The sequence below is a fragment of the Urocitellus parryii genome, chromosome 10 (genome assembly GCF_045843805.1).
Source record: "Urocitellus parryii isolate mUroPar1 chromosome 10, mUroPar1.hap1, whole genome shotgun sequence".
Lineage (NCBI taxonomy): Eukaryota > Metazoa > Chordata > Mammalia > Rodentia > Sciuridae > Urocitellus > Urocitellus parryii.
Window position 1 is genome coordinate 48,826,784 of NC_135540.1, and position 21,224 is coordinate 48,848,007.

The 21,224-nt window shown below is 35.4% G+C and overlaps 1 protein-coding gene across 1 annotated transcript in view; it reads left to right on the forward strand.

Annotated features, from left to right (window-relative positions):
- Bank1 (B cell scaffold protein with ankyrin repeats 1) overlaps positions 1-21,224 on the forward strand; it is a 231,081-nt gene that overhangs the window by 195,396 nt on the left and 14,461 nt on the right. The window contains exons 10-11 of the mRNA XM_077803113.1: positions 5,696-5,994; positions 17,342-17,410. Coding sequence (XP_077659239.1) covers positions 5,696-5,994; positions 17,342-17,410 — 368 coding nt within the window. The remainder of the gene's footprint in view (positions 1-5,695; positions 5,995-17,341; positions 17,411-21,224) is intronic.

Genomic DNA, 21,224 nt, shown 5'->3' on the forward strand with positions numbered 1-21,224 from the left:
TTCTTTAACAAGTAGGGCCCAGGCAGTGAAGCAAGAGATACCTGCCACCACCCTTTATCCCTTCCTTCTTCTTTCTCCCTTTATTCTCTTCCCTCCCCTGCCTTCCATCCTTTCTTTTTTTTTTTTTTTCTGGAACAAAAATCTTATTACAAAGCTTTAAGAAAGCAAAGTAATAAAACTTGGAAGGAATCTGTAGTTCAACACATAAAATGAACCTCAAGTATCCTGTGGAAAAGCAAATGACAACATTGCTTTTAAAAAATACTCTTAGTATTCTGGCAAGAGGGGAAGGCTAATGCTTTACAGATGATTTACAGATGACTTGCAAATGATCTTCGGCATCACTCACTTCGTAGCTGTGGAAGAATGAAGTGGTAAGGAGTTTATTGCACAATGCATTGAGACTGAAGTCTAAGAATACGAGATTTATATAATCTATATATCCAAAGTAGAACAGCCACCATGGCTGTCACGCCATTTGTTCCCAGAGGTAAAATTGGGGTGTGTAAGGTGGGGGTGTGGAGTCTACTGTGGAGGACAAACCTTATAGTGAGCATGAAGAGGAGTTTCCACATTGGGCTTCTCTACTCCAGTGTTCAACAACCTGAAAAACTTCCACCTCCAGGTTCTCTCCTTTAGTCACTCATGATATCCCACTAAAATTGAACATGATTTTATATTTGCTTTCCAAATTCACGAAGCATTATTACAAAGCAAATTTAATAGCAAAGATTTAAAAATTCCCATTAAGATAATATATTTGTCACTACCCTTTAGTTGTCGTGTCCTAGAAAGCTCTTAAGTACATTAACATTATTTCAAAAAGGAGGATTTTGAAGCCAAGAAATTTAGCATTAGTATCCTTGAAGGCTCTGCCTGTGAAGCTCTATTTTGTCAACATAAGCCATCCTAAGGTCAAGCACTGCATTTATAGATGCAAAATTTTGCTCAGTGGAAAGTACCAAAGCCTAATGGGAGCTCCTCTGAATCAGTCACTCATAAGCAGGCATTTATTGCTTACCTACTGTGTGCCAAGCCCTTGAAGACCCTTCATTGACCTATATCAATGAAGTAGATTATGAAAATCGGTAGGGCAAGGAAACATGGGTGGTTAACTCACTGATAACCAAATCCTGGCATGTTTTTCTCACTTTTGGTATTTGAATAATTTGATGTAATTATTAAACTCTATTCTTTAGAAGACAAGATTTTCTTGTGTCAGGTCAAATCTCTTGCAGGAGTTAATATTAAATTATTCTTTCCCTAATGTAAATTTCTATATATAATATGTTGGATAGGAGGTATACAATTATTCTACTCCAGTGTTTACCAGATACCTAGACTAGAAAAGTAATATTGGCTAATTTAACTCTTGAAAACTACCAAATATAAAAAGTAAAATAAAACAAAGACTTGCTGCTTTTATTTAAAAACCCTATTTTTACATTTTATGTGTGGTGGTGTTTTTCAACTTCTCCTTTTAATAGGGTTGATATTGGAAGAAAATGGAAAATAAAAGCCAATTTTTTTCTTAAAATTCCTTAATTTAGTTCTTTTACAAGTAAGCCAACAAATTTCCACTTAATTTTTGCCAGAGACAGAGATGCACAAAGTTCTTTCACTTTAGCTAGTGATAACTTCAGGAATTGCTTAGGTGTAAATTTCATCTGCCTTCAGTTATTGCAAAAAGAGAGACCAGTTCATCTATAGCCAAGGACTCAAATTCCTCACTATCAATTTGCGGACATATTTGTTTTGAGAAACTTAAAATGTAACATTATGGATCCCTTTTCACTTTATAAAGAACATATGATCTTTATCTTCACAATAATTCCAGAATGTAACTATCAGAATGATCCCTCTTTGACTCAGGTGCAACACCATAGAGCCTATGATTAGAATATATCATCAAATACTTACATGAAGAGGTTTATTGGACTTCTAAGGTTCTTCTATTTTCTTCTCTTTTATTCTTCTTACTCCAAGTATTTCAAAAGTTGGAATTACAGAAGTGACACATTTCAGTAGTTATTTGTTAGTGCATAACCTGAATTGAGGGGAACATGAGCCACTCTTTAACAAGAAGTATAATCTGATACTTGGGAAAATAAAAAGTAAAATGCATTCTTTCTAGTGCAAACCTAACTTTAAAAAGTTAGGAAGAGTGGTGGGTGGGGAAACAAAAAAAGTTAACAGCTCAGGAAATCGGTTCATAAAAGTAAGATGGCTGACACATTTTGCTAAAAATGAAGCACTGTAAAAGTGTTTCCCACACACTTCATCAGCGTTCACCTGTGATGCTGTCAATAAAACAGAACTCATGAAGTCAAACCATATTATTCACAGAGGAAAAGGCAAGTCACAGTGATTTTAAATTCAGTGTGAAGCTTATAGGTAATTAGTACTTCTTGGATTAAACTAAGGGGAGCAGTGACATTTAAGACTCCTATGTGAGATGAACTTGGTCACTCCACAAAAACCTACCCAAAACAATTGCTGAATCTTCTTATAACAATAGTCTTTTCTTCTGTACTATTGGTGTTTCCTCTTAGATTCTGTTTTTCCACCAAAATGCCCATAAGTAATAAACTACTTTATTATCATTTTAAAAAAATATATTTTTATTAAATTATATATTTATTCTAATCTGTTATACATGATGGCAGAATGCAATTCATTTCATATTACATATATAGAGCACAATTGTTCAAGTCACTGATTGTACACAAAGTATTTTACACCATTTGTGTCTTCATACATGTACTTGGGGTAATGATGTCTAACTCATTTCACCATCATTTCTACCCCCTAACCCCTTCCCTTTCCCTCCCTCCCCTTTTCCCTATCTAAAGTTCCTCCATTCCTCCCATGCTCGACCCCCCATCACCATTATGAGTCAGCATCCTCATATCAAAGAAAACATTTGACCTTTGGTTTTTGGGGATTGGCTTAATTCACTTAGCATTATATTCTCCTACTCCATCCATTTACCTGCAAATGTGATGGATTTATTCTCTTTTATTGCTGAGTAAAATTCCATTGTGTATATATACCACATTTTTTTATCCATTCATCCACTGAAGGACATTTTAGCCCTTCAGCTATTATGAATTGTGCTACTATAAACATTGATATGGCTGTGTCCCTGTAGTATGCTGTTTTAAAATCCTTTAGGTATAGTCCGAGGACAGGGATAGCTAAGTCAAATGGAGGTTCCATTCCCAGATTTCCAAGGAATCTCCATACTGCTTTCCATATTGGCTGCACCAATTTGCAGTCCCACCAGCAATGTATGAGTGTAGCTTTCCCCCCACATTCTTGCCAACACTTTGTCTTCATAATAGCTGCCATTCTGACTGTAGTGAGATGAAATCTTAGAGAAGTTTTGATTTGATTTCTCTAATTGCTAGAAATGTTGACCATTTTTTCATATGTTTGTTGATTGACTGTATATCCTCTTCTGAGAAGTGTTGGTTCAGTTCCTTGGCCCGTTTATTGATTTGGTTATTTCGTTTTTTGGTGTTAAGGTTTTTGAGTGTTTTATATATCCTAGAGATAGTGCTCTATCTGATGTGCTTGGGATAAAGATCTGCTCCCATTCTGCAGGCTCTCTGATTGTTTCTTTTGTTGAGAAGGGTTTTAGTTTGAATCCATCCCATTTATTGATTCTTGGTTTTAATTCTTGCACTACAGGAGTCTTATTAAGGAAACAACATATGGAGATTTGGGTCTACTTTTTCTTCCATTAGGCCCAGGGTATCTGGTTTAATCCTAGGTCCTTGATCCACTTTGGGTTGAGTTTTGTGCATGGTGAGAGATAGAAGTTAATTTAATTTTGTTACATGTGGATTTCCAGTTTTCCCAGCACCATTTGTTGAACAGGCTATCTTTTCTCCAATGCACGTTTTTGTCAACTTTGCCTAATATAAGGTAATGGTAGTTATTTGGGTTAGTCTCTGTGTCCTCCATTCAGTAACATTGATCTACAGTTCTATTTTGGTGCCAATACCATGCTGTTTTTGTTACTATTGCTCTGGAGTGAGCATAGTTTAAGTGTGGAATAGTAATGCCACCAGTTTCACTCTTCTTGCTAAGGATTGCTTTGGCTATTCTGGGTCTCTTATTTTTCCAGATGAATTTAATGGTTGCTTTTTCTATTTCTATGAGGAATGTCATTGGGATTTTGATTGGGGTTGCATGAATCTGTATAGTGCTTTTGGTAGTATGGTCATTTTGACGATATTAATTCTGCCTATCCAAGAACAAGGTAGATCTTTTCATCTTCTAAGATCTTCTTTAATTTCCTTCTTTAGTGTGCTGTAGTTTTCATTGTAGAGGTCTTTCACTTCTTTTGTTAAGTTTATTCCCAAGGTTTTTTGTTTCTTTATTTTTGTTTTTGTTTTTTGTTTTTGAGGCTATTGTAAATGGGGTAGTTTTCCTAGTTTCTCTTTCAGAGGATTTGTCACTGATATACAGAAATGCCTTTGATTTATTTATGGCTATTGATTTTATATCCAGCTACTTTGCTGAACTCATTTATTAGTTTTAGGAGATTTCTGGTGTAATGTTTTGGGTCTTCTAGGTATTGAATCATATCATCTGCAAATATTGATAATTTGAGTTCTTCTTTTCCTATCCATATACCTTTAATTTCTTTCATCTGGTCTTATTGATCTGGCTAGAGTTTTGAGAATTATATTAAATAGAAGTGGTGAAAGAGGGCATTCCTGTCTTGTTCCAGTTTTTAGAGGGAATGCTTTCAATTTTTCTCCATTTCAAATGATGTTGGCCTGGGGCTTAGCATAGATAGCCTTTACAATGTTGAGGTATGTTCCTGATATCCCTAGTTTTCCTAACATTATTATCTGATTCTCATCCTCCAAAGGCAATGTAGCAATGTTTTTTTTTTTTTTTAAAAAATGGGGGTTAAAAAAGCCAAAAAACAAAAACCAAACCTCTCATTGACCTGATAGAGAGCCATAACATTCAAATTCTTTTCAACTTATTCACCAAAGTATTTCATGTATCTGTCTTCTAAATAAGAGCTACTAAAATATTCTAGCATATTCCTATAAAAGTATGTGTAGATTTTACTGAATATGGAGCCACAGGATTCTGACATGTCTACTTTTATTCTTTTCATATGAATTAATACTCAAGCCATTTGTTGTCGATACTGTTTTTTGTATCCTGAATGCTATTTTCAGAGTCCTTTATCTAAATGGCTTATAAAAATCTAGACTTGCATTTTTGAAGGTCAGTTTTGTCATAGCCAGAAACCAACCAGAAGGATATAGAGTAGTGATATCTTTGGCTATCTTCTCCCATCATTCACAGAGAAAATGAACTCTAGGCAAAATATTCAGTGCAAGAATCACAAAAGTGTATGGCTGGTGGAGAAAGAAGGCGGTAAAAAGTTATGTTTTCAAAAAATTCATTTCTTAAACCAAGTGGTTCTCTTAACAAAATTAGCAACTACAAACTGCAGAAAGTTCTGTTCACAAATTACACTGTTCATTTTTCTTTTGGAATTTATTTATAATTATTTTTCTAGAAACAGGACCTCTTCCTTTATATTGTTTCCTATGGCATTTGATTAAGCTACTTTGGGAAACCCAATTGTGTCGGATGGACACCAATAACATTGCATAGAACAGAAGCATAAACACAGTCTAAATATTTCATAAGCAGGGAGAACCGCGGAAGGACAAGTAGAAAGGAGTCAAAACTGGAGTTATCCTAGTGCCAGACAAGAAAAGAGAGATGAACCCAAAGTAGAAGAAGAAAAGAAAGAAGATGAAAAGAAACAGGAGGAGGAAGACCCTTACACTTTTGCTGAGATTGATGACAATGAATATGACCAGATCCTGGCCAATATGAGTGTAAAGAAGAAAACCGGAAGTCGGTCCTTCATTATAAACAGACCTCCTGCCCCTACACCTCGACCCACAAATGTACCTCAGAAGGAGGAAACAACACCTTACATAGCTCAAGGTAATGTTTTGGTTTGTTTTTGAATGTGTAGACTTTTTTTCTTCCTTTTGCACATGGAAGGGTGGTACAAGGTGATGTGATCAGTGCTCCAAAATAACTCTAAAAAGTTGGAAGGCACAGGTAAGTGATATTGAGTCATTTTTTTTTAATTTAGAAAAATAATGAATAAAGAAAATAAAAATTATGGTGTGAGTTCTTCTTTCTAATTCTTCATTAAGAAGGATAATTTTGACAAACCACCCCAGGCACGTGAAACAAGAGAATACACAGATAAATTCTATTTGAGAATTTTTTCACAATTCTACAAGAGGGAAGCTGAACTCCTACAGATAATCAGATAACTGTGTAACACAAAAATATTTAAATATATACCCCAGATCCACCTCAGAGAAACACAATTAGTTGTCTGTGTTTAATATTTTCAAAAGAAATCATTCTACTTCTTAAGCAGAATATATTGAGAGATTTGAATAGATACCTAGCAAGTATCCATAAAGTTATTTCCCATTGCACAACATTCTTATTTAACAGTGATCTACTGGTGATAATGATCAAAAAAACTGCAACAAATTTTGAAATTATTAAGTGTTTCAGCAAACACAAAATGTTAATTGGAATGATTATCTAGATGATGAAGACAAGAAAAAAGATTTAGCTAGAAATTCTCAGACTGTCTATCATAGCAATCTCAGGATGTCACTATCTCTTTCACAAAGTTTCTAAACCCCAACAAATGTACATGAAGCAAAGAAAGTAGACCTGAGTTGGTACAATAACTGAGTCATATTTTCAAAATGTTTGAAGAATTGCATTATCCTATGTAGTCTGGTCCTTGGGATGTTGCCCAAGACAATGACTCCCATTTTTTATTGTTGTCCTTTTGGGTCTTTACCTTCCTGTCCTTCTGGCAATCATATTCTGGTTTTCCAAGATCACTTTCTTGTTCTCTGTTCTTTTTAATACCATTTTCTTCTTTTTTTTTTTTTTTTTGGAGGCAGGAGAGGGAGAGAAGTATAATTTACTGTCTTTGTTACTGCTTTTGTTTTATTCGTTTGAGATTTTCAATTTTTTTGTTCAGATTTTTATTTTTCTTCTACTCTCATGTCATCTCCATTGTATTTATTTGTTGTTCATTTATTCTGTCTGTCATGCTTGACACTTCCACCAAATACGGCTATTCTTGGCTATGCTTGCATGTTTAAGAAGGAAGTTCTAAAATCCTGAATGAAGATGTCTAATTGTTAACTGCATTATGGGTTGATAGGGAGGTAACCAGCTTTTTTCATTGAGTAACTTCCAAATATAAACTTACATAGCTCTGTTCCCCTATGTTTTTTTCAGTTTTTCTAGAATAAAATCCAACTAACTTGAGTCTGAAATTGTACATCTTGTTGCCAGCACACTGAGATTGGAATGCTCAAGGAAGACTGGAAAATTTCAACCAGAATGAACAACTTAATTTGTTCTATTTCCAGTCCAGTGTGTAACTCTTGTCATTCATAGTGCCTTATATCCCATATGCCACTGTCACCAGAAGATATCTATGGAGCTCCTGGAGGCAGTACCTTGACTCAGGACAAGTGGCATACTTGACATATGTGAGAGAAAAGAATTTCGGCACATACCAGAGACAAAGACAGAGCTTTATATAGGAGAGCAGAGACATTTGAGGGAGAATGTGGGCTATCTAGAGAGTGAGAATTTGGGAAGGTAAGGCATGGAATATACATTCAAGGGGGAATGCAGTCCAGCTCAAGAATGAGAGGTAACAATCCCTTGCTTTGGTGTTCATTGGTATCTGTAGAAGGGCAGCAGAAGGGGATACACTATAGGTTGTTACTATAGTATACAGTTACTTCTGTTGGCAAGGATACAAGCTACGTTGCTCTTGTGTGGCTTGTCTCACATTCGAACAGCCTTGAGAGTTTTCCTGCATTCCAAAGGTTTGTGGGTATTTCTCTTTGAGACTCAGCATATTTTTGAATCCTCAAACTCCCACCCCATCACAACTGCTTTTCAATATCTGTAATGAATAACCTCCCATTATGGTTAACTGGCTCTGTTCACAGATTGGAGAAGAAATTTGAGTCTGTGACTGCTTTAGACTTTCAACCAATCCCCACATTAAATAAGTCAATTAGAATGGTTTTCCTCCATGTTCATTTATTGATTGATTACATAAAGATTTATTGAGTACTAATGACAAAGTCTTTCTGCATATTAATTATGTAAATTCCTTACGTGGTGATGATACAAGTTGCCCTATGTGTGGGCACTTGCATAGGAGATTGCCTCATCAATTCATTTTTTTTCTTGATGTTCTTTGGATTCCACTCAATAAACATCTTTTACCACTTCATTCCTTTTTCTTTTCTTCCCATAGCTCATATCTATTAAATAGAATTGCCACTATTTCCCAGAAAGCCATCCAATCAATTAGGAGAACATTAATTTGCCCCAATTCTTGCCAGAGGATAGAAGCAGTAGCCGAATTTTGGCACACCCATGCTATTACATAGCCAAAAGAGAAGGATGTGGAACAGGGGATGGGAGAACAATATAGGATGCAGAATCCTAGTTTACTTTTCAGAACCTCAAGAAAGTACTGGCAAAAAGATGGGCAGAGGAAAACCCGAAATGTAGAGGAAAACTGTGTTTTCTTTACAGAAAAACCTGTTTTCCAATACAGTTGATACTACCTAAGCAAATAACCTGATATCCAAGATTTAAATTCCTCAAAGATAAATTGGGGTAAAAAGAATAATATCTACTTCATAGATTTATAATCTGTAGTAAGGTAAATTTAGCAAAAAATCCAGCATTTGCTTTATATGGCTCAATACATTATAATTCAGACAAGTCTTATTTGTCTTTACTCAATTTCTGGACAAAGGATGACTTTGATAAACTAACTTTAGTAGAGAAAAAGTATCTCCATGTTTCTTGAATTCTGGTGGAGTCCATAGTGAAGAAACATAGATAATGGAACTGGAGTGAGTAGGGGAAGGAAACCTGGTCTCTAATGAGACAAATTGGCTTAGTCTGCTCCTTAGGATTACTATTAGACAATTTGGGTGATAATTTCTAATTCATGGAATAATTCTTCTTGGATGGCAGAATAGTCTCATTTTAGAGGTACAGGAACTAATACACAGTGAGTTTCAGTGTCCTGCCCCAATAATAAAACTAGAAACAGGTAGGATTTGGACCCAGATCAATCTGCCTTTCGTGCCTGTACACGTGGCACCACAAATTTCCTTCACTGATATATTTATTGCTATGTATTTATTAATATTTATTTCTTCCTTCTAACCAATAAAACTCATAAAGGAAGAGACCAACCTTATCTGGTTTTGTGCACCATTATATCTCTAGTGCCAAGTTCAGTACTGAATTCATAGTACAGAATATGAATATTTGATAAATTTTAACTGAATGCATCAGTGACAGAAGTGACAAGATCCCTATCAAGATCACACTGGAAGATGATTTGAAGAATACATATGTTCACTAATTTCTAAGTTTCCCCTATTTTAAAACACCCAATATTTGAAGCACTGTTAATGTGAAGGACAGAGCCCATGCAGAAAGAAACAAAGCTCTAGGATATTCATATATGGCCAAGCTTTCTAACTGCTAACATGAAGCTGAATGTATGAGAGAAGCTCTATTTCCACCACCATTACCAGGCCCTACCCTCCAAAAGTGTAATTTATTAATGCACAATTGAACCCATGTTGGTTCATTTTATCCAAAGATATGTTTCTGATTTTTGTCTTGTTTTTGTCATATTGAGCCTAACCTTACATTAGCAACCACAACAAGAATTACTCTTTTTTCTTAAAAGGTTTTTGACATCTGCCTGTTTCCAGATACCAATGCTCTCCACATTTTTCTACCTGTTATATTGGAAAAGATCTGATTCATTAAAAGGAAAGACTATAGAAGTATTATATACATGGATTTACAATCTTCTTTAGTGACATTATTCTTGATTTAAGGCAAATCAAGGAAGGAAAATGAGCACTTGGCATAGTGTAGATAGATTGGTAGTAAAACTCTGTCTATATTTCATGCAAAGAGATGAATGCCTTTTGGGGAAAATTTTTCTACATCAATGGACAATTTTCCATGTCTCCCTCACACAATTAATAGGGCAAAGATCCTTCTTCAGAGTCCATGTGGTTGATTTGGGGTAGAATATAATTTCCTTTCAATTTTCAGTTACTGCTGCATTACCCTTGGCATTTAGCAGTGCAACAAAGTTGTATATGACCTTTTTGAGAGCTACTCAGCTACTGGGACCCCAAAATGTCAAGTACAACTCAGTTGCTCTCAGAAAATTTCCACTTGGAATTCACTTGTACTTGAAATTGATCACATACAATGCAACTGAAATGCAAAAAGAAAAAAATAAATAAAAGACCTTGTAGAAACTCTTGGGGAAATTAATCCATATCATTGTAAATGTGACAGAGTAGAATGATCTCTGTCCTCATTAGTAAAGAAACAGAGTCAAGTGGATTAAATTGGGCCTCAGATCAAGTGCTGTGTGTCCTACTCTCTGGCTAGGTGACCTTGTCCAAACTATTTAGCTTCAGGACATAGTATCCATATCACAGATGCTCTATCAGAACAGAGTGTCATATTTATCATTCTGTCTGTAAGACCCATGTTCCTGCCTTTCCCTGGGACTTGCTGCCTCTCTTCTTTCCATGAAAAGGTGCTAGTACACCTCTGCAAAGGTGAAATCATTCTGACCTGTGCTCCTACTGTCATTTGAAGGGAAGCAGTCTGCTTGTATGACACAAGTGTGTCAATTTGCTCTTTCTGTCCTTCTCACTTCTCCTAGCTTCTTCATAGACTGAATAAAATCTGAGAAGGGTTTTCAGCCCATCCATTGGAGTGTTGGGATAGTAATGGTAAACTTTTCAGCCTCCTCTTCCAAGCATTCAATTCCTCGATATTATGGAAGTAGGTAGGAGACAGTAATCAACCATGGTGTTGACTGATATTAAAGAATCTGCATTACATGAGAAAATAATATTACCAAGCACAGAGGTGCTCAAGCAGTTACAGTGTGAATTATTCTTTTTCCCATTAATTGATGATGCTCTTAAACTCATTGTTAAATACTTGGTTAGCAAGAAGATTCATTGACCTAGACCAGTGATTCTTAACTGCTGGTGATTTGCCTTCAGAAGACATTTAGTAACATCTAGAGAGATTTTGATTGCCAAAACTAGGACAGTACTTGTGGCATCTACTAGGTAGAGGCTAGGGATGCTACTAACTGTCTTAAAATTTATAGGTCAGTCTCTACAACAAAAACATTATCCAGTCTGAAAGGTCAATAGCACCCCTGTTGAGAAATTCTGACCTTAAATGATTTCCATTTTAAAACCCAAGTGAACATTTAAATTCTTTAGAGACTGGTCACTGGAAGAAGAAATCACAGTTGTGTCATACAGCTATCCACACACACACACTCTTTTTTCTCACTTTAGATTGTGTGAATTCACAATGTTTTCCACCAGGACTTTTAATGTGTGCTCTATGTAACTCTAAGTTGGTACCAATTAAAGAAACATAAGATTCTCTGGTGAGAGATGTATCCTTAAAGGAACCAGGAGCATGCCGTAGTAAATTCATGAAGACTGTGAAACCAAGTGGAACTGAATTTGACTTATGACTTTGCCACTTGAAGTTGGGTAACTTTGTACAAGTTATACAACATTGCTTCATTTTCTGTTTGTTTGTTTTTGTTTCTGTTTTGAGCAGTGGTAACACCTGCTTCCTAGGGCTTTCAGGAGGACTAGAAACTACATGTGTTCCATGGGCAACACAGAACAGTGGGAGGAAGATGGCAGTCAGTCACTGTGACCAAAGGAACATTGTACACAGAGAGCTGAGGAAGACCTGCCTCATCTCCCCAGGCAGTCTGCCTCTTGCTTCTTACTGTTTACACAGGGTTTTGTGTGCCAACATGTCATCTTGCATGACTTTTCCAAAATATTCTTTAACTACCAATATTGAACACCATCTACAATGATTGGGCACAGCCCGGTCCTTTTGAAATTGTCAATCTTCATTTCTATAGGTGGAATCTTATTAGCAGTATGAGTCATTAATGGTTGTTCAAAGTGAGCATAATTGGAAAGCTTATCTTGATTTCAGGGGAGAAAAAAATTAAAGGGCCAAGTTTTATCATCCTGAGAAATACAACAAAATGAAAATTAATCTAGATCCCATTGACACGTTGTAAGAGAGCAATATTTTCTGACACAGAGAGGGAAGGGGCAGAGTAGTGGTTTTAGGGTAATCCACAAACATGACCTAAAAAGTGAACTCAGTTTCAAGAGTCTTCCAGTAGTTTCCTTACTATCCAAATCATTTCTTTTTGAAACAAAATTTCATGGCATGTTATTAATATCTACATTCATACTATTGTTTGCTTATTGAATACAAATGGGCAAAAACAGAAGTCAATCAATGAGCTCAAATGAAGTCTTATAGGAGGAGATGGACCCAGTAGTGAGTCGAGATTTGGCTAACAAGCTGTCCTTATACAGGATTCCACAAAGCAAACTAACTTCTTTTAGAAATTACCAACCTCTCAGATAAGAAACAATTCTAGAATACAAATATTTGCAGGAGAAAGAATACATATGCAAATAAAAATAGTTTGTTTTCTCTTCTGGCAAAAAATTAAGCTGCTCAGAAGTAGAAAAGAAAATTTTATAGTGAAATTTCCTGTTTGGGGAAAGGATTTTTATGGGAACACATCTATCAGACTTATTTCTGTTCCAAATGGGAAAGAAAATTACATTTTCTCTTTGGGAAGTGCACGGATCTCTTGATATGGCCATGGACTTGGGATTTCTATGCTGTTTGCCTTCAGGCAGATATGTGCTTCCCTCTTTCCCTCTCTGCCAGTCTCAAGAGTGAGGTGTCATCACATCAGTGACTTTGTGTGTCACTGATCCTTTACAGATTGTCCTTAAAGACAAATTCCATAACCCCTGATTACTCATGTCCATTTACGATGCTTTGTTTGACCTTGCTCTGCCTTTTTGCAGTTAGTTCTTACATGTACAAACTGGGAGAATGAGGTTGGGAGAGTGGGGTTGCAAGGACTTGATCTTGACCATCTCTGGTTGTTCCTCCTCTCTGTTCTCTCCCCTCTCTAGGCACTAAGGGCACATTTGGCCTTTATTCAAGTGAACACGTGGAGGGCAGTATGGGGACTTTGACTGTGTCTTCAGTGCCTTTGCACCCTCAGGACCCAGCGTGGCACTTGGCTATGTCATTGGTAACCCGGTGACAGATTTTAAGTGAATGATAAACACCACTGCTGCCACCCTGCTCCCTATTATTCCTTTGAAAGTTCACAACACAATACATATATGCACATTTTATTTTATATCAAATGTCTAGTTATGAGAATAATCATCAGTGACAGATGCACATCTCTAAACAATATTTCACTTTTCACTTCTGATGGGCATGGAACATCCAGGGTTTGTGGTTATACTGCACATCGTCATGAATGCTGTTGGCTGTTACTCAGACTTTCTATCACCTTGGCCATTAGAACACAGTTCAAAATCAATTTTATCAGATTTTCTAAGGAGGGAAGCTCTGGAAGAGTCATTTTGCTTACAATTGGCCACAAAGGAGGTTGACATGAAGAATGTTCTGACAGAAGCAGCCTGAAAGGACAAATAGTGCAAGTGAGTCTGTTATATTTCACCTCCTCCTCCTCCTGATTTTCTGCTAGTTCTGCTGTGCTTAACATTTTGAATATTTAATACTATGCTAATTTTTCCATTCAATGTCATTTCTATTCTAGAGAAACTTCTACAGAAGTCATTCTACCAATATTTAAAATAAATGAAGCTGTTATTTGAGACATTCATATTGCTTATGATTATTTTAAACCTCAAAACTTGTTTTTCCTCCTCTATGAAATTTTTTTATGTTTAAAGGTAGTGACAAGAACAAACCATGTATTCATGTTTCCTTTTTCTCAAATTCCAATTTTAGGTAGCAAGAGGAAAAACATTCACACGGTAGAAAGTCATCGAAGTTGACATATTACATAATTGCCTTGATACATTCTTTGAACACCAATGAAGTAAAATGTAGTTGAAATAATATCCTACAAGTATTCAAACACATAGGACCAGAAACATCTCAATATATTATAAAAAATTAACGTTGCTCTGTCATTGAACTTTCTAGTTTGTATTATTCTAAGCCCTCAGATTGCAAATGATCTCTTCCTCAAAATACAGCATTCTACTTGAATCCATACTCTATTAAGAATTTACCCCAGTACCACTACACCTGAAATGGCCATGGAAATCAGAATATCAGAGTTGCCAGCATCTTATAGTGTGAACTGAATGAGACAATTCAAAATCCGTGCATCTAAGCCCTAATCTTATTGGCAAGAAAATAAAAGCCTTTTCCCATGTTATGCATGATGTTAATGTTAAGACACTACCCCTTCCATTGTGCCAAGTTGGTAACAATTCTGTAATACACTTTTTCAATTACTATATATTGAAAATAGACTCTGATTCAACACATCACAAATCTTGCATATTTAGGTATTTGTATGTGCATGTGTACACACACACACACACACACACACACACACACACACACGCCATCATCCAGCGCACAAGTCTCACTCTATTGTGAATTATATATTTATCTCTTCTAAAAGAGATAACCTGGTAAACACAAAGTATATAAAGCTTTGTAGAATACAGATTTTGCTGGGAGATACCATTAAAATGTTTTGTCTAATAAAAATGTGAAAAAAGAAAGAGTAAAAAATTCTAGAATTTTATATCCAATCTTTTCCTAAGACCCATGGAGTACGCACATTTGCTTCAGTAATAATTTTGATGGACTAGATCTTTCTTCAGGAAACAAGTTAAAATGGGTCCTCTTCCCAAGGTTACTTCATATTTTAAAAACACCTCCTAGCCTTTATATCAATGAGAAAAAAAACTGTTTGGCAATGTTAGTTGATAACTGGGTTTCCATAAGGAAGTGAAGCTTATCAGGAGGGAGAAAGGTAATCAAGAGGGGTGGGTACAGCTGGAAATGAATTAGGAGTGAATTTCCAGGAAGGTTAGACAGGTGGAAAGGACCCTTGCACTGTGGGCTGTGACCTACTTCACATCCTGCTTTTATAGTCTGCAATCAATATTTGCATTATCACCCCACTCATAGCATCCGACTTTTTCTTCCCAATATTCCACCCCCACCCTGGGTTATGGTGAACTCTCAACGGTAAATAAATGCTCTGCTTGTAACTTCTTAACTTAACAACTCAATGACAGCATCTATTTGTTTCACACTTACTGTATTTCCCACAAGCCAAGTGTTTGTTGTACCAGAAAATATTCCAATAAAATATAGGGCATAAAGTGATTTTTAGCAAATTAACACCAAAAAAAAAAACTGGAAAAATAATTCCACTTCCAAATAGTCTGTAGATTCAAACCTCAGCAGAATTCTTAAAACTTACCAATTAATGTACTTTTTAGCTGAAGAATTTATTTTCTGAATTTATCTTTGGATTCAAATCATTTCCCATATTAAAAAAAAACAGACTACAGCTTTTTAGTCTTAAGACATTCTCAGTTATATCTTAATAATATTGGAAAGAAAGCACAAAGAGTCTGCATCTTATTAAAATTTCAAAAGTGTTGCATTTTTTCAAGACTTTTAGAACTAGCCAATGCAAAAAAAAAATCAAGTACTGCTTTAAAAAATTTCTTTCCATATCCTAAAATATACTCACAAACCATATATCCCTCAATACATTTTATTTTAGGAAAAATGTAAGCCACAAACCCAGAACTTGAAGAAGAAAAGTGATTTTTTTAAGCAGAAATGTGATTCATACATGCAATTTTTCTTCAACACCTCATACTTTGAAAATACATTTGTATCTCCTGAGGACAGCAGAGAGAGATACCCTTTCTCTTTACAGCATCCAGCAAATTATAAGCTTAATAAATAAATGTTAATTTGATTTGATTTGGGGCACTTTTTTAAAATTCAAAATATGTCTTTTGCATTAATCCCAGATATGACCTTGATATAGATTGGTTTAAAGGATGTTAAAACCAAGGCAGAGATCCACGAGAACCACTAGGATGTTTCTCCCAAAGTGGTCAAGCATCATCCTGCTGGACCATGGCCACTCCAAAGTGCCTGGAATCCATTAAGCCAGGAAGTACTGTAGAACTGAGACCCAAATGTGTTAGAAATGCTCTCATGTTCATTTTGGTCGGCTCCCTCTGCTTCCTGCCTTACCTCTAAAAGGGAAGACAGAATGGAAGAGGCAGCAGTTCTGTAAGGATCCAAGCAACACTCGGAAGTTCAAGGATCTAAATCACTTCTCCACTAACAACAGCTCTGGGATCATTGCAAAATTACTTAGCCCTTTTACAAGCTAGTTACTTCCACCTCCCTCATCTATAAACATGCAAGTTTGGACTAAATCTCCCAGGTCTCTTCCAGGTCCCAAATCCTATAATTCAGACTGCCAATAAAACATGACCGTAACTCTGGGATATTCATTTTCCAAAGTAAAGTTGTAAACGGTCTGGATTTTTTCATTAACAAATGCCAGAAGCTATCGGGAACTTTGTGGGTGCTCAATAAATATGAAACAATCAATTTTATCTTTCATCTGCAAAATGGGGTGAGTAATGCTGACTTGTCTCCCAGAATTTTGTGTGAGAAATAATAGATGAGAACAAAGCACTTTTCAGATAATGAAGTAATTCAAATAAGCTGCTATTTAATAGGTCTGAAGTCTGGATGGATGATGCAAGAATAAAGTGCCTTTTTTATTATTACATCTGTGAAATACAACAGTCTTTTCATCTGTTTAAGAAAAAACAAGTCATTATCCTTGCTTATCACTGAAAAGTCAGCTTGAGTAATTTCCGTGCAAATGGAATTTTTCATGTGATTTTAACATTTATCACTTTTAACAAAATGCAGCTTTTATCTTTACCTGATACCAAAATGGAATCATATCTTGATTTAACTAGCTTAATGAGGCATTCCATCAGCATTATACTACTCTGCCCCCCCAAAAAAAATGCTTTCTGAAATGACTGATAAACTGCACAAATGAGAAAATTGCAAATTTAATAATCCTCCTACTCAAAAGAGAATACAATCAGGAATTATTACTAATGAAAAGGATATATTGCATCCTAGCTTCCTGGGGACTTGCACTGGATAGGGTGTTGGTTTTTTTTTCTTAGTGTTTATAGCCAATAAATAATATGCTCTGTATATTTTACAGTGTTCCAACAAAAGGCAGCAAGAAGACAATCTGATGATGAGAAGTTCCATGGTCTTCCTAAGAAACCAGGTACTGACAAGAACTTCAGTCTAGTTAATAATCTTTAACATTTAAAGAAATCTTATGAATACTGAATAAAGCCCCCTAGGGTAGAAGTAAATGATTGTGTGTTTGATTAATTTCACTCTCAAGTTAGTGTCTTACCCAAACATAATTTTGACATAATAAAATCAATGCAAGAAATTTATTTTAATTAACAAAGACAGGAAATGGCCTTGTCAGAATGCCTGTGGTGATGCTGTTACCAGGGATTCAGGAAGGTTAAGTAAGACAAATTATAATGTGCATCAGAGGTCACATATTCCAAGACCTTCAGAGGGCGGGAGGGTCCAATGCTTGATCCCCCAAAAGCATGAGAATTCTATGTGATGCCCTTTTATCAGTATTCTTTTGCCTTCAGCCCTTGATTCAACATATTTTGAATAATTGTTTGTAATGCAGAAAAGTGCTGAAAATTGAAGCCACAGAAATATCTCACAGAGTAGGAATATTTTCTACCTCCAATTTCCTCTAAAATACTTATTTCCTTTTGAAAAGAGAGACTCTAGCAAGTTATTAATTATGATTTTTAAGACAAACAGGACTGATTTAATGTTCAAATATGAAAAACATAAAAGGTGATAGAGGTAAGGAGTAACAATAGCGGACTCTGATATGAAAATTGGCAGACCCACCTTTGAAATAATGTAAATCCTAAATCATGTTATCTTGAAATTGGTAAATTATTGAGAGAAACATTAAAACAAAACCAGAACATTTTGAACAGTCACTAACCAGTCCTGTGGTTGGATACTAGTTTTTGTACTATTATAGAAATTGTGAGGTGTAGATTGCACCAACTTCTAACACTCACTGAACTATTAAATACATAACCCCAACAGTCCTGCTCCTGTGGTACTTTGGAATGTCCTTCAAACACAGTTGTGTCTTTAAATGAGTGATCTTCACCCATCAATTCAAGTAGCATTTCCCATGGCAACCAGGTTGTACTTAGATAGTTCTTGCAATTAAGTTCATGGTGTTTGAATGCATTACATGAGGAGGCTGAACTTCTCTTCTCCCATGAATCACGAGGATAGACTGTTTCCAAATTTACATGTACCAAACTCTCTTTATCTGGCAATTTTCCATTTTTAGCAATTTCATATTTGGTGGGGGGGGAGAGGTCTTTTTAAAATCTGATGCTATCCTCCCACTGAGCCTTTAGCTCTCTCGAGAAATCAATGCAAAACTTCATGTAAGATTTTTGTGCAACTCAGATCAGAGCAGCTCCTAAAGAATTAAACAAAGTAGATAAGATTATTTCTATCTGGACTCCCCCACACAACTCACAAAGCTTTAGAAAGAACAAAGAGAGGAGATGCTTTGAGCTCTTTGGGATAAAATGTCCCTGAAGCATTTTTCTTATAAATTATTCTAGTATGGTGTTTTTAATTAAGTTCAGTCGGAATTAAGGGGAGATGAAGAAGGGTGACAAGTGTCAAGTGTGATGAAGAGATTCATGAAAAGCTTGATCTTATCAATTAGCCTTCTGGGTGTTCCACAGAGAACAATGTAAGGGAAGGCGTCTAGTATCCACTTAGCCTCGAAGAGCTGATTATTATTCCACCACGTGGATAGAAAAGTAGTTTCCATCTGTGCCCAGACAAAAGGGGAGGAGAGAATGGTGAAAGGAAACAGGATTCTAATTATATGATATTTTATGGGTTTATCTGTCCATAATTTATTACCCAGTTTGCTTCATCAAGGTCAATTATCACTAGATTTTTAGAACTCTATAAAGACTAGGATACTGAATGTTTTTTATAAATATGTATTCTTAAGTTTTAGATGAACACAATACCTTTATTTTACATTCCATGTGGTGCTGAGGATCAAACCCAGTGCCTTGTGCATGCTAGGCGAGCACTCTACCACTGAGCCATAACCCCAGCCCAATACTGAATGTTTTGATCATATTTTATCTGACATCTTTCTTCTTTCTAGATTCTTAAATTCAACTTATGGGTAACATTTTTTAAAAATTTACTATATTGAATTTATTTTACAACTTATTATAATTTAATATTTATAAATTATATTCCATGTAAAGTAATCAGGTCTCCCAGGTTCACATGAAACAAGTAAATTGAATAATAAACATATGTAAGTATAGATTATATATATATATGTATGTGTGTACATAATTTTTGGAGAAACGATTGTTGTTAAAGGTTTACCAGCAAATTTTTATTCAAATCCAACCATGTCAATAGTTACAGGAAATGTGAAAAGATAAAAGCATCAATTAAAAGGCAAAGATGGTCAGATACAATTTTCAGATGCAAAGCTTACTACAAGCTTCTTTTAAAAGATTCAGTTTACAAGTAACAAAACAACAAATATATGCATAAATACACACAAATACATTATAGATCATGCAAACCTTAAATTTGTGCCAGAGTAGATATGATGCAAGTGCTAATTGTGAAGAAAGGAAAATTTCATAATTTGAAAATAATTTACCATCCATAATTTAAATGTGTAACTATTATGCAATAAATTACATACTCTTTAATTATATGAGAAAGATTGACTTAGCCAAAATAACAAGAAAATCCTCAAAAATAAGAAGCCAAAATAAGAAGCCTGATTAAAACTATAAGAGAAATTCACTTCTTTTTTAAAACTGGCTCTTTTTAGTTATACATAACAGTAGAATACATTCTGATATAATTATATAAGCATGGAATATATATATAATCTATATCTACATAGGAAAGTTATGTTAGATTCATTCCACCATCTTTCCTTTTCCTATCCTTCTTCCTTTCCCTGCATCCCCCTTTGTCTAATCCACTGAACTTCTTTGATTTGTCACTGTATGATGGTTTCACTCCATTCCTTTAATCTTGGACATCAGTAATTTATAAGAACCAAGATAACATCAAACCTTATGAAACATTAAAAAAAATCTTTCTGATGACTGCAGTTTGCAGGGAAACCAGCATCTAGCATGAGAAAAAGAAGGATAATTGGGAAATACATGAACTTATCTAAATACCTTACTCCAGCTATATTTCCTAAACTGTTTAGATATTATAATCATCCAGACCATGGCACATACTAGGCAATCAAATCTTCTTGTTATTGGATTCATGAACACTCTTCAGATATCCTGAGTTCTGTGGTATAATAAGAAAGGCAGTAGATCCTTTCATCAACGATGACCTCTTTATTCATTGGAAAAAAAGAGAGTGAGGAATTTTCTGAAATTTTGTCAGAGTCAAAATTTTCTCACTGTTCTCTTAAAAAGATTATTTAATTCTTCAATTGTATGCTTGAAGAAAAAGGGATGAAGAGGGCCAGATATTTTTCCCGGGAACGAATAAGCACCTCCAATGCCTTCAGTTCAAGATTGCCAAGGGATTGCCAGGAAGCAATAATATGGCTCAGCCAAGGAATTTTCCTGAGGAACAGAAAAAAAAAATTTAATTGGCACCATTTCCATGGAAACTCAACAGAATTCTTCAACTCAATTCTTACATTTTGGGGAAAAAAAAGGAAAAGTGCTAAGGACTACAAATCACAGAATTTTCCATTAAAATAATTTTTAAAAATTAATTTTCCCAAGTTGGTTTTTAAATGAGGAAAATGCCAAGAAGGTGGTCACAGAACATGGTGCCACCAGACCTTCACTCCAAAAGTGATCCTAACAGTCAAGGGCATATTCTCAGTGTTACAAGCTGTTGCTAGATTCTGTCTGTGTTAGGAGCTGATCAGGATTTTGAAGTCTGAATCATATTAAGCGGGAGGACAGAATGGTAAAAGGAACCAGGGTTTC